The 16,889-nt window shown below is 38.7% G+C and overlaps 1 protein-coding gene across 5 annotated transcripts in view; it reads right to left on the reverse strand.

The window, feature by feature from the left end:
• UNC80 (unc-80 homolog, NALCN channel complex subunit) overlaps window positions 1-16,889 on the reverse strand; it is a gene marked incomplete at both ends in the record, with an annotated part of 239,774 nt that overhangs the window by 51,652 nt on the left and 171,233 nt on the right. For all 5 annotated transcript variants that reach the window (XM_079710608.1, XM_079710606.1, XM_079710605.1 and 2 more), the window contains 10 exons: window positions 13-147; window positions 1,895-2,163; window positions 3,374-3,554; window positions 5,342-5,443; window positions 6,451-6,540; window positions 8,193-8,287; window positions 10,074-10,257; window positions 11,841-11,927; window positions 12,934-13,034; window positions 15,395-15,538. In XM_079710608.1, coding sequence (XP_079566734.1) covers window positions 13-147; window positions 1,895-2,163; window positions 3,374-3,554; window positions 5,342-5,443; window positions 6,451-6,540; window positions 8,193-8,287; window positions 10,074-10,257; window positions 11,841-11,927; window positions 12,934-13,034; window positions 15,395-15,538 — 1,388 coding nt within the window. The remainder of the gene's footprint in view (window positions 1-12; window positions 148-1,894; window positions 2,164-3,373; window positions 3,555-5,341; window positions 5,444-6,450; window positions 6,541-8,192; window positions 8,288-10,073; window positions 10,258-11,840; window positions 11,928-12,933; window positions 13,035-15,394; window positions 15,539-16,889) is intronic.

The raw sequence follows: 16,889 nt of genomic DNA on the forward strand, positions 1-16,889 counted from the left end.
GAGCTTACTCACAGGAAACTCCAGGAGAGGGGCCACACTTGCAAACAGCTGGAGCACAAAAGGCTTCCGGTGTAGAATGTAGAACTGATGGCAGGCGAATTCAATGGCTTGACGCAACTGGGGATTGCTTTCATAGTCAGAGTATACCTATGGAAAAATGTCACCATATTCAGAAAATTCCTTAACAGCCTACTAGAGTTGTGTTTGCTTTTAAAACTCATAGCCATGGGAAGCATGGACGGAAATGACTAATTTCATAAACTGATGGAGGGGAGTGTAAAATGGTATATACCTTCTTGAGACAGATCTGGCAATATACATAAAAATCCTAAAAATATAAATGTGTTATATATATATATATTTATATACTTATATACTCATATAATTATGCCATTTGCCATAAAATTTCATATAAATTTTAATCCTATAAATATACTTTTTTCTCGGGAATTTTGTGACTAGTGATTTATCTTAAGAAAACAGACAAATGTACAAAGATATAATATATACAATAATGACTGCTGCAAGGTTGCTTAAAATAGTAGAAAATTTGAAACAACTTAAATTATTCATAAATTGGGGTTAACTGTATTATGTATATGCATTCAACAGAATACTATCAGTTATATTTTAAAAGATGCTATATAGTGCTACAGGGAAAATTCCCACAATATTCTTAGTGTCACATTAAAAAAGGTAGGTAACAAACTTGAATATATGGTATGATTCAACTTCTGTTTTAGAAAAAGTAGGAGAGAGTACCAAGATTTTCAAGATGTGTAAAAGATGGTTATCTAGGAGGAGGATTATGGGTGATCTTTATTTTCTTCTTTAAACTTTTCTTTATCTTTTGAATTTTATAATGAGCATTTATTGTTTTTGATAATTATTTTAAAAGTTATAGAGGAAATTCCAACTATCTAAAAATAGGACAGAGTGCCCTGATGATATTAAAAGTCAATTTCTTGGGCTTCCCTGGAGGCGTAGTGGTTGAGAGTCCACCTGCCGGTGCAGGGGACACGGGTTCGTGCCCCAGTCTGGGAAGATCCCACATGCCGCGGAGCGGCTGGGCCCGTGAGCCATGGCCGCCGAGTCTGTGCGTCCGGAGCCTGCGCTCCACAACAGGAGAGGCCACAACAGTGAGAGGCCCGCATACCGCAAAAAAAAAAAAAAAAAAAAAAAAAAAAAGTCAATTTCTTGCTCCTGTAGGTTGAGCAAATGCCACTTTACACAAGCATGCATTACTTCCATAATTTTATTAAAATTTCCATAAAAATGAGAAGTAGGATGAGCCTTCCAGTCCCCTTCTGAACTTTATTCAGTTCTCCTAACTGTAGCCACGTACACATTAGACATGACTAAGTGAAAACTGTTCCTGCTACATTCACCTCCTCCAACCTTGTCATACCAAATTTAATGGCAATGAAAATCTCTATTCAGATAGAGGCTGGAGACTCTCTTGGGAGAAACATCAACTGAACGCTTGCCATACATTTGAATAATGGTTCTCAAGCTTCCTAGGGCATCAAAACCACCTGGAGGTCTTGTAAAAACACAGATTACTGGGCCCTGACTCCAGACTTTCTGATTAAGTAGCACTGGGATGGAACCCAAGAATGTGCATTTCTAACAAATCCCCAGGTGATGCTGCTGCTTCTGCTGCTGTTGCTCCAGAGATTGCACTTTGAGAACCACTGGTCCAGAAGAAATGGGAAAGCATAGCCCAGGTCTGGGAGATCTCAGAATAGAATGGAATATTATGACCCTTTGGAAGTTTCTAGGGGGTTTCATTTGGTGCCTTCTAAAGTCATAAAACAAGATAATTCCATCATTAAAAGTTTTGGTACAGATCTTGTTGACCTGTTCCATGGGCAGGAGAGGAGAGCCTGTGCACCTGCAGCATGGTGGGCAGAATCCACTGGTAGCCGCTGAGGGAGAAGAGGTGATTGAAGTGCACGGCGCTGTTGATGACGGTGGCTGCATACTGCCTGAGCAGGGCACTGTCTTCTGGGTGCAGGATCAGAGCCCCGTTAAAAACGTTGAGGAAAAGCATGATTTCATCTCCCCAGGGAAACTCGCTCGGCATGCCCAGGAACATCTCCTCCAGGAGCTGGATCCACAAGCTTTTCTGAAGAGTGTCGAGGCCAAACAGCTCCTTCCCAGCTGTGAAACATGAAACAGCAGAGACAGAATTAGCCCCACGCCAATCCTATCAGTGTGGAGGGCAATCAAACCCTAGGGCGCTGCTGTTTCCAGTTCAGGGACATGAAGATCTACTGCTGATATGCTTCCCAGAACAATATTGCAGCCACTGCTGTGACACCTCCTAGCCCTCCAAGTACTTTCTTCATCACCTCTTTGATTCAACTCTGTGGGCAAGACAGGGCAGGCAGGTGCAGTGTGTTGCTGCTGCATAAGCTGTGGGTTTGAGAAAAAATAAGTTATTAAGAAAATGGCAGGGCTGGGACTTGTTCTTGGTCTTTGAACTCATGGTCAGACTAGAGCTCTGTCTACTATTTCTCTGGAGCTTCTGGATGAAGATGTAGACCATAGGGATGCTGATTTAAGTAAACTGTCCCAAATTAATAACTGAGTAACAGAGCGTGGTTTCAAAATGGGTCTCTTTCAATTTCTCTGTCTCAGTCTCTCTCTCTCTATTTGAATAATGGTTCTCAAGCTTCCTAGGGCATCAAAACCACCTGGAGGTCTTGTAAAAACACAGATTACCGGGCCCTGACTCCAGACTTTCTAATTAAGAAGGTATAATTTAGATAGAGTAAAAGGCACAGATCATAAATGTAGAGTTCAATGAATTTTGACAAAAATACCCACTCATGTAACCAATACGCCAATCAATATATAGACCATTATCATCACCTGAGAAAGTTCTCTCATACCCCTTTCTGGGAAATCTATTCCCCCCAATCCAGAGGAAACTACTGTTCTGATTTCTGTCACTGTAGATTCGTTTTGCCTCCTCTTGAATTTCATATAAATATCTGTTCTTCACTTAGTCAAGTACTCTCCTAACAATACCACACTACTTCCTTCAATTGCTTACGATTAGCTTAGAGCAATGGTCTCAGGATTTGGTCCTTGGAACAGAAGCACCAGCCTCACCTGGGAGCTTGTCAGAAATGCAAGTTCCCAAGCCCCATTCCAGAGCTTCTGAATCAGAAACTCGGGGCTGGAGGGTGGGACCCAGCAATCTGTGTTTTATCAGGTTCTCCAGGTGATTCTGGTGCCCACTCAAGAGCTAAGAGCCACTAGCTTAGAGAACTGTCTGCCGATTAAGACAGAGATGTTCTCTAGCTGAGGACAAAAGAAGGGCAGGAGAAGAAACCCAAGAGAGGAAATGCTTCTTTCTTGATACCTTGAGGATCACTGAAGAGTGAAAACTCCGCATCAATAGCACTTCGAGGAAATGAGGGCAGTCGGAGGAGGTCTTCCTGGAGCATGGAGACGTGGGACTGCTTGTGGGCTGTGGGGATCTTCTGGGTGAGGGAGATGAGAAACAAAACCCTCCCCACTTCCTCCAGCTTCCGAGTGAATACCTACCAGCAGACAAAGGCAGGAGCAGATTAAAAGTAGAATTGGCGACTCTGAAATTACCAAGAGTGAAGAAACTGAAGTGAAAACCTTAATGGCAAACCAGGTTGATTAAAAATTGAAAGATGGGGGAAGTGAAATGAGAGAGAAATATTTTTTCTTTACCACATAGAAAGAGCAAACAATACTTAATTGACTCTCACTTCCTGCATCTGTCTGTTCTACAGAAGGAAGTGTTTCTTATGGAGTTTGCCAGCTAGAGGAGGAGCACAAGGCAAGCATTGTCAAGAACAGTTCAGTATTAAATACGGCCCATTTGTTTGGATGTCATAATATAGAAGACCTTCTCCAACATGAGCCAGTCAGTTCCAATTGCTTCTATCATTTCTACTGATGCCTTACGCTGTTTCTGGGTTTTCCTCTTAAAGACTGAAATGGGCTCCAGGAAAAACCTATCTTTGAACAAAAGCTAATAGGACCTAGATTGGAGGTCCTTTAGCCCTTAGTTTAGATGACGTGAATATGGGTCTTTTGGTCCTTCTCTTAGTGCCTTTTCTGTTGCAGATCAGTGGGCAGGGGGATGTGACTAGGAAGATGATAAGCAGTGAGCAGCTGTTGAGGAGACTTCAGAGCCAGAACCACAGGTCTGTCTATTATCAACTCCCTGAGGAAATTAGAAAGAAGTCTTAAGATCCCAACTTGGAGTATAAATAGAGTAAGGGCCCCGTTTTATGTTATTCTCTTAAAACGTGTTCTTAAACATGATTAAAAAAACACACTCGTGAAGTGCGGTTATTGATTATGGTTTTCATTATTTTGCTGCCAAAATCAGAGGCTGGGATAATATGTGGGGAATTGTTTTAGAAATTATTTATATTTAAGGTCTTACAGTTTTGCCCAACACCTCACACTTTGTAATACATTCACTATTTTCTTTCTTCTAAATGCAATTTAGGTAGCTAATACTAACTATGTTTTTAATTACTTAAGTGGTCAGATTCTATGCCGTCTCCTGAAGATATATTTGAATAGCATCCTTGCTACGTGCAGAAAAATTGAAATAATAGTTTGTTTCAACATTTTATTAAAAATAAATGAATATAACACATAGACCACATTAAAATTGTATCGTTATTAGAATTGTGTACTACAGCTATATTTCGCTTGCAAAATAGTGAATTTCCTTAAGCTCAAAGTCTGATTTATGATGAGATGTGTAAACGTTATTCTGTTCTTCAGTCTTAAATCTAAGTACAGCTGCTTGATTCTGTTTCCTCCTATTTTAAGAGAAGTTAGTAACATGTCCAAGGTCAGATCACTGGTCAGTGGCAGAGCTGGGAATGAGTCCAAATCTCTGGACCTTGGTGCAGGGCCTTTTTCAGGCACACTACATTGACCCCTTTTATTTTTTCCAGCTAGCATAAATTTCTGGGACAACCTTCTTATAGCTACACTATGTGTACTTCCAATCCTGCTTTACCAAAACATGGATGAAAATCCAAACTTAGAAACTAGTAGGTAAATAAATTAGAAGATTTCTGCTATTTATACCTCAATGATTTCTCATAGCATTCTCCAAGTGACTGTTTCTTAATACCTTTACATTATTCATCCAATTTATAAAACTTGGTTAACACACTATTTTGGGGAGCTATCTATTGACCAAGGGCCCATCATTCTCTCTCTAGAAAGGATCATAACAGAATCATAGAATCTCAGGGCTGGCAACCGTTTACAGATCATCTATCCCAATGACATGACAAAATAGAATAAAACTGTGGTGGTCAGGCACCTGTTTCTGAATGAGCTCCTGTCCTTTCTCTGGATGCATATGTACAAGGTTCAGCTGTGGAGACACGGATCTCCTAAAAGGGTAAATATCCCGAACATAGGTCTGTGGTGGGATTACACAAAGACAAAAAAAGAGTTCAAATAATTAAACTCGGACTCTCATTTCCTCTTTCCCCAAAGGTCAGACAAACATGTTATGTATTTTCTGATGGTTTAGATTCTTACTACTTTACGTTCCCCAATTCTACAAAATCCTAGTGAAGATAAACACCCTCCTTGGGAAAGCTTCAATCTCCCCAGGCCAAGTAGGCTTTCCAAAGTCCAGAATGCTCTGTCAGGAGCAAAGGAGCCAGAGGCCATTTACTAAAGCGAGAGAGTGGCATGGACATATACACACTACCAAACGTAAAATAGATAGCTAGTGGGAAGCAGCCGCATAGCACAGGGAGATCAGCTAGGTGGTTTGTGACCACCTAGAGGGGTGGGATAGGGAGGGTGGGAGGGAGGGAGACACAAGAGGGAAGAGATATGGGAACATATGTATGTGTATAACTGATTCACTTTGTTATAAAGCAGAAACTAGCACACCATTGTAAAGCAATTATACTCCAATAAAGATGTAAAAAAATAATAAATTAAAAAAAAGCATTCTGAAGAAGAAAAGAAAAGCCCTGTAAAGTGATGTCAGTGGTCTTCCTGAGGTTTCCTTTGTTCATTAGATCACATTACCACAATCATGCTTAATGTAGTAGAAAGCGGCACAACAACATTAACATTCCAAATAAACACGTGTACTTACAATATGGGCAACTTAAATGTTCTAGATGTAATAATGATGAGTGATGAAGTGTCTTACTTATCTCCTTTAATTATTACAACGACCCTAAAGTAGCTACTATCATCACCTTCCCTTTACAGACAAGAAAACTGAAGGGTACAAAGGTAAAGTGGCCAGTCCAAAGCTCATACATCAACAGTGAGGTGGTGTGAACCAAGCGGCCATACTCCTCACCTCTAAACAGTGACGCCCCCCTGAGTGAAGCTGCCCTCGGGAAAGGCATAATGGGCTTTTGACACAGCTCTCCATGAGCATCATCACTGCAGTCTCACCTTATTGTAGTGGATAAGATTCCATCGTTTATCCATGAGAAAGTAATGTGTAGACTGGGATTCTGGGATATTAAAAAACTCCAGACACTCCTAGAACAACAGCAATTTTTAATAAACATTTATTGAGATCATATTATGAGCCAAACAGTAAGCTGAAAGGTAAAAATGTTGTAAAACAGGGGAACTTCCTATAAGGAATATATATGTATTTATATCTTACACACATTTTATATATTATGTGTGCATATATATACATATATATATTATATACACACACATATATATAAACATTTACATGCACGCAGCTATCCAAAAAATGACAGCATAAAGACTGATTGTGTAAGGTAGTGCAAGATAGGGGTAGGGGATTAAGACGTGCAAACTACTATGCATAAAATAAATAAGCTACAAAGATACATTGTACAACACAGAATATAGCCAATATTTTAGAATAACTATAAATGGAATATGACCTTTACAAATTGTGAATCACTATGCTCTATACCTGAAATGTATATAATATTATACATCAACTATATCTCAATTTTAAAAAAGACTGATAGTGTAATACAAACTATCTGCTCTGTTCTCATAGAGCTAAGAGGTACAATTACAATGTAGACTTGAGTGATGAACTGTGAAGGCACAGGGGCATCTACTGGTCTCAATATCAGGAAGAAAGCATGTTTAGTAGCAACATTAAGAATAATATGAACCACAGTGATTGAGCACTTATTATCTACTATATTCTATGAGCACTTATTATCTACTATATTCTATGCTCAGTGCTTTCAATGTAGAGAACTTGTATAACCTGAACTAATAATTGAGCACTGTTGAAAAAGAAACTGACACTAGAGAGAGCCTGTCGTTTGACTTATTTAGATAATACTGGTTGTGGTGGAGCCTGGGTTTGAACTCACTGTCTGCTTTCACGCTATCCTACCATCCAAAGTGAGTAGGAAAATGAAGTGGCTGTTGAAGTTTGCTTCACTGGGCCTGAGAGACTCTCTGGAGATGAAGGAGTGAGGCCCGGAGGAGGCTTAACAACCCCTTCTACTGAAATAAAATACACAGGCTTGCAAAACTGAATTTCTCAGAGGTCTTTTCTGGGCCAAACGTTTGGGCTCCAGATAAACAGGGAATCACTGCACTAGTGTACTTACTACTTTCCCTTAACAACCCTACGGGCATGAGTAACAATGGACTGCATATCTCTTAAGGGGTGTAATTGTCATAACCATTAAAAATTCTTTCTTGATTCACTTAGTTGATTCTAAGGTATATATTTTCTGCCTCTCCAATCATTTCTGTCAGTGGCAAATCAAGACTGCGTATTGTTCAACTCGATGCCACAAAAAGCGTCTCTGGCATGGACTGTCACCTGACCCCTAGAGTTTGTCCCAGTGCCCTTGGCGTGCAAACCCAGGGCAGCTCCAGAACTGCCACAAGTGATGCCAGGATACTCCTAAGCAGGATTCACAGTATCTCAAGAGGAGTATCACGTGGCTGCTGTGGCTGAGAGGGAGCCGGCATGAGCTTGCCTACATCCATGTGGGGAAAATTATGCAAGGAAATAGAGGAAGTACACAAGAGTGGGGCAGATTCTAGAAGAGGTAAACAAATGCATATATTCATTTGAAGATAGACAAAGGCCATTTAATTCAAAACTGGATGATCAGTGAAGTGGCCATAGCCATTGTGCATTAAAAAAAAAATCACTTCTGTCAAGTCATCCCTACCTTTAACAGGGCTTCAAATTGAGTATCTTCATGGACTGGTAACTGGGTTGGGATATCACACTCATTCTGTCCATGAACTACCAAGGTTTTGGTACCTACAGAAGGTAAAAATCATAATAAACTGACTTCTACTATAAGAAAGTTTATAGATAAAACACAAATTATTAAAATATCAATAAGCTGATGTTTTTATTATTATGATGATTACTACCAGTGAGGGTTTAATGCGACTTGTGCATTGTACTAACTGCACCCCTTTGTTTCTAGTTAAATATATATATATATATATATATATATATATATATATTTTTTTTTTTTTTTTTTTTTTTTTTTTTTGCAGTATGCAGACCTCTCACTATTGTGGCCTCTCCCGTTGTGGAGCACAGGCTCCGGACGCGCGGGCTCAGCGGCCACGGCTCACGGGCCCAGCCACTCCGCGGCATGTGGGATCTTCCCAGACTGGGGCACGAACCCGTGTCCCCTGCATCGGCAGGCAGACTCTCAACCACTGTGCCACCAGGGAAGCCCTAAATATAGATTTTATATATGTTTACTTATTATTTAAAAAATCATAGCTACCGTTTATGGAGTTCCCCATACTTTTAAATGGTTTTATGTGCATAATCATATTTAAATCTCATAGCAACCCTATGATATGGGTATTATTATTTTCATACTACAAATGAAGAAACAGAGAGAACTTACTCTTATAAATAAGAACTTATAAGTAACTTAGTCAAAGACACATTTATTTAATGGAAGAGTCAGAATTCAAACCTTAAGCATTCCAACAAATAATCTATTCCTTTATTTTAAATGAGATGATGAGGTAATAATGGTTGAGAAGATACAAGCAGAGCTATTAGCAAAAGCTAAACAAGTACCTGAAAGGTAGTTTAAATTTACATTTTCTGTATTCTGCTTGGCTGGTGAGACAGTGAACATTATGATATACCTTGATTTATAATGAGTTGTTTTTAAGTATATGCCTGACAATATGTTTCTTTGCTGTAATAAAAGCTGATCTCTTGTTGAGTAACCTATAGACACATAAATATACCATTACAACTTACTGAATGCTTACCATGTGTCAGGTACAGCAGCTAGTATTTTACAAACCTAAACTCATTTATTCCTCACAATTATGAAGTATGAATCATACTCCCATTGTACGTGTGAGTAAAGAAAGCTTTAAAAGTGATGTACTTTTTCATAGCTAATATTAATTATACAGATCATAAATGGCAGTGCTCTGATTTTAACATAGGCCTCTTTGCTGCCAGAACCTGTGTTCTTATTTATATATAATTTTGTCTTTTTATTTCAATACATGTATTATCTCACATTTTCTTAGACATTGCACAAGGATAAAGGCTTGGCAAAATTTTACCTCCAAGAAAGGCAAGCTATCCAAACTGAAAAGGAATTGTATCGAGAGTTTATATCACACTGCATGTTTTTTTGTAATTTTCCTTCCTGCTTTTCCCTTTTCCGATTTTTCATAAAGCCATCTCTCAGTGAGTTTACAAAAGCCTGGGGTCCCTGCCATGCAAACAATAGTATTCTCCTTGCAGTGCCAAAAATTCATTCAAAAAGGCTCTCAGTTCAGCTGGCTCTCTGCAATAGACTTAAATAAATCTTTAACCTTGGCAGTCCTTCAACTACTGATTCACGTGGATCTCAGTTCTGATGTCTCCCTTTTCATCTGGTAATTGCTGACTTTTAAAGGGTCTATTGTATTTCTTCAGATTGTATTCAACAAAAATTCTTTGAAGCACTCAATCCCAGGGTCAGAAAATTTTCTCATGAATGAAAGAGACACTTGGTTTGTAAAAGCCTTTTTTATACTCCTAAAAAAGTTATGTCTTCCAAAAGCAGTACCTGGCATTGAAGCGGTCACCAGAAGCTTGACCTCACATTGCTCCTTCTTCATGGTCTGCTTCAGATCCTTGAAGAACAGGCCTTCTACGTAACCGACCACCTCCCACAGGAAAGTCAGAGTGGCTGAAATGGCATCCATCCCCCACTCGCAGGGGGTCCGCACAAAGTACATGATTAATCCTACCTATAAGTCAGAACAGGAAATGGTCACAAAGTCACAGTAATTCTGAGCTTACATTCTCCTTTCCTTGGCTTTTCATTTTCTTAATTAAATATAGTTTTTTTGCTTTTGAATTCTCTGTTCAAATGCTTCTCTAACACTTTCAGTGGCAGTAAGCAGAAGAAGGGATAACTGGAAAACTGGCCTGAACAGGTTGCCATATATTTTTATGTTAACACTAAAATACTTACTACTACTTTTTTTTTTAAACATCTTTACTGGAGTACAATTGCTTTACAATGTTGTGTTAGTTTCTGCTGTATAACAAAGTGAATCAGCTACATGCCTACCTATATCCTCATATCCCCTCCCTCTTGCATCTCCCTCCCACCCTCCCTATCCCATCCCTCTAGGTCATCACAAAGCACTGAGCTGATCTCCCTGTGTGATGCAGCTGCTTCCCACTAGCTATCTATTTTACATTTGCTAGTGTATATATGTCAATGCTACTCTCTCACTTCATCCCAGCTTACCCTTCCCCCTCTCCATGTTCTCAAGTCGATTCTCTACATCTGCGTCTTTATTCCTGTCCTGCCCCTAGGTTCATCAGAACCATTTTTTTTTTTAGATTCCATATATATGTGTTAGCATACCCTGAGAAAACCATAATTCAAAAAGAGTCATGTACCACAATGTTCACTGCAGCACATTTACAATAGCCAGGACATGGAAGCAACATAAATGTCCATCGACAGATGAATGGGTAAAGATATGGCACATATATACAATGGAATATTACTCAGCCATAAAAAGAAACAAAATTGAGTTATTTGTAGTGAGCTGGATGGACCTAGATACTGTCATACAGAGTGAAGTAAGTCAGAAAGAGAAAAACAAATACTGTATGTTAACACACATACGTGGAATCTAAAAAAAAAAAAAAAAGGTTCTGAAGAACCTAGGGGCAGGACAGGAATAAAGACGCAGACGTAAAGAATGGACTTGAGGACATGGGGAAGGGTAAGCTGGGATGAAGTGAGAGAGTAGCATCGACATATATACACTAGCAAATGTAAAATAGATAGCTAGTGGGAAGCAGCTGCATCACACAGGGAGATCAGCTCGGTGCTTTGTGACCACCTAGAGGGGTGGGATAGTGAAGGTTGGAGGGAGATGCAAGAGGGAGGGGATATGGAGATATATGAATATGTATAGCTGATTCACTTTGTTATAAAGCAGAAACTAACATAGCATTGTAAAGCAATTATACTCCAATAAAGGTGTTAAAAGAAAAAAGAATTTTAAAAAATGACATATACATTTTTTCAACAGAAAACTAAAATTAAGGACCAACATGAGGAAGTTTTATAATGCCAAAGGGAGACAGAGAGGAAAGAGACATTTATTGAGTGCCCATCACATGCCAAGGATTGTGCCAGGAGGGGCTTCCCCATATAAACAGTGGTGAATTCAGCTGACCATGATTCACCTTCAGTCATATAATTAATGGGAATTTATTGAAAAAAAAATCTCCTAAGATCTTTTTCTCTTATTGTTGCTTCCTACTTGGAAATAAACATTTATAACCTACTGGAGGTGAAACTCACCAAGTAGTTGAATAGGATGTGAGAGGTCTGAGCAGGAAAGTCTCCGATATTCAGGAGAAGTTTGCGCAGCATGTACATTAACTCATCCTGAAAGAACAACAGAATTTCTAGGTCTCATTCAGCTGCCATGCTGTAGGAAATAAAATTAACTTCTTGAAAAGCAAGGTGGGGGGATTTTTCTTACTTTTGCCCACATGTTGATTTCCCTTATGTTCAGAATTTTAATATAGTATGTGTGATACTTGTTAAATAGCATTTAAACCAACTGTAACACTGTCTCCTAGAAGCTAATATATGAAATTACTAAGCAGTAGTCAAATTTTTAAATAAAAATTTAGACTGTGTCTATAGGTCACAGGCAAATCACAGGAAAGCTGTACATTTAGTCATCTCTATTTGCTGTGGCTTCCAGGTGTGATGGAAATGTGAGAAGGATCTATCTTAAGAAACCATTAAACAAACTAGGTTTATTGAACTTCATACTTCTGCTTCCTACGTTTCAAGTCAAAGAGATAAAGCTGGGCCAAGAGAGGATAAATGGAGGTGTTTATAATTAACCTTCCTTTCAGAAACTTAATCTTCCAGTGAACAGGACCATAACACAGAAATGAAGAAGTAATTTGTAATCATCAGTGTATTTTGTCATTGCTCAGAAAATGACTTTTCTTTGGCATAATCTTCTCACAGGGTGACCTGATAAATTAGATTTTTTGATTAATGGAGAGTTTCAACATACTCTAATAATACTACCTGCACCACATACTACCAGCCAGTCAGAATTCAGTAAATATACCAAACACTGAAAACATTAAACTGAATTTAATCATTGTTTAAAAGACTGAGAATCTTTCAGTATCTTAGGGTCATTACTAGCAGTGTATCATATACATACGGAGACATCAGTTAATGGAGAAATTCAAAAGAAAACAGCCAAGTTTAATTTGTTCATCATTATCATCATCCAAAGTACTTCTCGGCTATGTGTCAGAGGACACCAATGTTGCATGCATGTCACTATAAAGTCCACTGCTTGTTTTTAACCATGTTCACACACATAGCTACATAGCTACACTATAAAGAAAGAGGAATTTACTTGTCTATTGCTGATGGTCAGTTTTTCCAGGAAATGTCGAAGAACTGTTGATGGATCTTCAATTAGACAATTCCATAAGACTTGCTGGGCCACAGCACTCACTTTAGAAGAGAAAATAAATTGAATATTCATCTTAAATGGAGACAAATCTATTAGATAAAGTATTCGAATAATTTACTAAACTTTAATAGGTCCCTCTCAACTTTTTGCCTTACAGAGGTTCTGTGAACTCTTTTTCTATTGAAAGGCAGGTATCTGTTCTTTTTGTTGTTGTTTCTGAACATTTTAGCCTACAAGGAAAATGTGACAAAAGAGTATAGGATGCCCTTTAAATATTAGCATTGCTTTTGTTAAAAATGCATTTGTGATATACAATGGAATATCATTTAGCCATAAAAAAGGAAATCCTCCCATTTGTGACAATATGGATGGACTTTGAGGGTGTTATGCAAAGTGAAAGAAGTCAGACAGAGAAAGAAAAATGTATGATCTCACTTACATGTGGAATCTAAGAAAAACCCAAACTCATATATACATAGGACAGATTGGTTACTAGAGGTGGCGGGTTGGGTACTGGGGGGAGGGAAGGTGGTCAAAGGTTACAAACTTCCAGTTATGAGGTAAATAGATCCTGGGGATATAATGTACAGCATGGTGACTATCATTAACAATACTGTATTGTATACTTGAAAGCTGTTAAGACAGTAGTTATTAAAAGTCCTCATCAGGACTTCCCTGGTGGCACAGTGGTTAAGAATCTGCCTGCCAATGCAGAGGACAAAGGTTCGAGCCTTGCTCCGGGAAGACCCCACATGCTGTGAAGCAACTAAGCCCGAGCACCACAGCTACTGAGTTTGCACTCTAGAGCACACAGGCCACAACTACCGAGCCCGTGTGCCACAGCTACTGAAGCCCACGCACCTAGAGCTCGCGCTCCACAAGAGAAGCCAACGCAATTTGATGTCCGCACACCGCGACAAAGAATAGCCCCCGCTCGCCGCAACTAGAGAAAGCCTACATGCAGCCACGAAGACCCAAAGAAGCCAAAAATTAAAAAAAAAAAAAAATTTCCATCATAAAAAAAATTGTAGCTATGTATGGTGATGGATGTTAACTAAACTTATTGTGGTAATCATTTTGTAATGCATACATGTATCAAATGTTTATGTTGTATACCTAAAACTAGCACAATGTTATATGTCAATTACATTTTAATAAAAAAAGGAATACATTCATGAATCTTTGTTTTGGAAATTACCCTAATGTTAACAGTGGTAAGTATTTATTAAAGTCCCACTTCATTGTTTATTGTATGCAGAAATTCCTAAAGTAATTATTTGGTTTAGAAAATATGCTTTGTTTAGAATGCACATGAATTAGACATGACCTTTTATTGTTCACATGAATGTTTTAAATAATAACTCCCACAGCAAGATGACATAGTTGAGCCAGTAACAGTTAGGGTTCCCAGTTCTAATGAGGGTGTCTTAGGAATAAATAATTATTCCTAATGTGAAAGAAGGTGCTAATTCTTTGGGAAAAGTGGTCAGGCTAAGACTGCCTGGAAGTGCTCAGGCTAAGAAAGCGGTGGGTAAAAGTGAGTAGGGGGTAAGCATTAGATGATCTTCAGTTTAAATGGTTTAGTTTTCTAAACTAGGAATATAGAGTTTAGCATAAATTTACGTTTCAGCCTATATTTAAAATAAATTATACCGATTTTTTTTTTGCTTCAGAAGCTAACCATCCAATTAAAACTGAGCTATGTAAATAATTTAACAAGAGATATGTAAATATAAGCTTTAGCTTTCATGTATCTTGATAAATAATTAAAATAGATGTGGGTTTTTTTAAGTTGAAATTGGTTGCAAAACTATCTTTATAACACTATTTTTATTCTAATTGCTAAGTAAGGCAGTTTAATGCTTAAAACATGAGAAATACAGAAAAAGACAAAGAGGAGAATAAGACTGATAAATCTACCAACCACCAAAACAACTATAAACATTTTGGAGTATATTCTTTCATATACATGAAATATATATATTTACATGTATCTTTAAATAATATCATATAGAAAATACTCTCTGGTACTCACATTTTTAATTATAAATTGAACACTTTTATGTTAATATTTTTCTAATGTGCACAGAAAGCTGTCATATGGAGGTACCATGATTAACTAATTGCCTATTGGTGGACATTTAAACTCTTTTCAAATAGTTGTTATTTTAAAAATGTACAGGGGGGATTCCCTGGTGGTGCAGTGGTTGAGAGTCCACCTGCCAATGCAAGGGACACGGGTTCGTGCCCCAGTCCGGGAAGATCCCACATGCCACGGAGCGGCTGAGCCTGTGAGCCATGGCCGCTGAGCATGCACGTCCGGAGCCTGTGCTCCACAACAGGAGAGGCCACAACAGTGAGAGGCCCGCATACCGCAAAAAAACAAAAAACAAAACTGTACCTGCTACTCCATCTTCCCGCACCTCACCATCCTCCATCAGGTGGACAATGGGGAGCACTGCTGCACAGATGCATGCCGGGAACACAGCCTGAGGGGGCTGAGGCACGTGGGGGCTGGGCGTGTGTTCGGTGGCGTGCTCCTCATCTGAAGAGGGAGACAGAGTCGGCGTGCTTTTCTCAGTTCAAGACCTACTTATGGAACATTTTTTTTCTGTGCAGATGTCTAGTTGTGCCAGCATCATCTGTTGGAAAGACTATTCTTTCCCCCATTGACGTTTCATGGCACCCTTTTCAAACTTGAAATCAACATACATGTAATGGTTTACTTCCAGTTCCAATCTAGTCCGTTGATGTGTATATCAACCCTCAAGTCCATACTGCACAATCTTGGTTACTGCAGCTCTCTAGTCAGTTTTGAAATGGGGAAATGTAAGTTTTCCAACTTTGGTCTTCATTTCCAAGATTACTGTGCCTATGCAAGGGTGTGGAACAATTGGAACCCTTATGCTTTTTGGTCGGAATGTAAAATGATACAGACACTTTTGAAAATAGTTTGGCAGTTTTCCTCACAAAACTTATACATAATGGTTCATAAGAGTGTAATTCATAATAACCAAAGGGTGGAAACAACCCAAAAGTCCACTCTAACTGGTGAACGGATAAACAAAATGTGGCGTATCCATATAATGGAACATTATCTTCTAATAAGAAGGAATGAAGAACTGATACATGTGGCAGCATGGATCAACCTTGAAAGTATGCTGAAATGATCCAGTCACAAAAGGCCACATATTATATGACTCCATTCATATGAGATGTGCAGAATAGGCAAATCCATAGAAATAGAAACTAGATTATTTCTTGTCAGGGGTTGGGGGGAGTGGTGGATGAGGTGTGACTACTAATGGGTATAGGGTCTCTTTGGGGGATAATGAAAATATCCTAAAATTAAGTAGGGTTGATGGTTGAACACTCTACAAACACACTAACTACCACTGCATTATGCACTTCAAAAGGGTGAATTTTAGTATGTGAATTATATCTCAATAAAGGTGTTAGAAAAAATATAGATATGCCTTGGATTGCTGTGATTAATTAGCATTGGTCATTTTTGGAGTTTTCCAGGGTTGTGCAGTGAAGGGTTGAGAACCACTAGTTTCTGTACAACTTTTTGATGACTTTATAAATCGTGATGAAATCTGTATAATCATGAAGGAGCGAGTTCCCAGACAGTTATTTATCATTAGAGAAGCATAGTTTTTAAATTCTTAGAACTGAAGAGTATCACATTTCTCCCCCGGAATCAGATTTCATTACAGGACTGGCACGAGCTTTGTTCTTCCTTTGATAAATTATTCCAGAACAGCATCCTAAAGCATCCTACTGAGTCTTAGCTATGCATTGGAATCACCTGAGAAGATTTTAAAAGCACTGAGGTGCTTGAGTCCCACCCTTAGAGATTCTGATTTGGTCTTGGGTGTGACGTGGGCATTTTT

Source organism: Hyperoodon ampullatus, assembly GCF_949752795.1.
Source record: "Hyperoodon ampullatus genome assembly, chromosome: 8".
Taxonomy (NCBI): Eukaryota; Metazoa; Chordata; class Mammalia; order Artiodactyla; family Ziphiidae; genus Hyperoodon; species Hyperoodon ampullatus.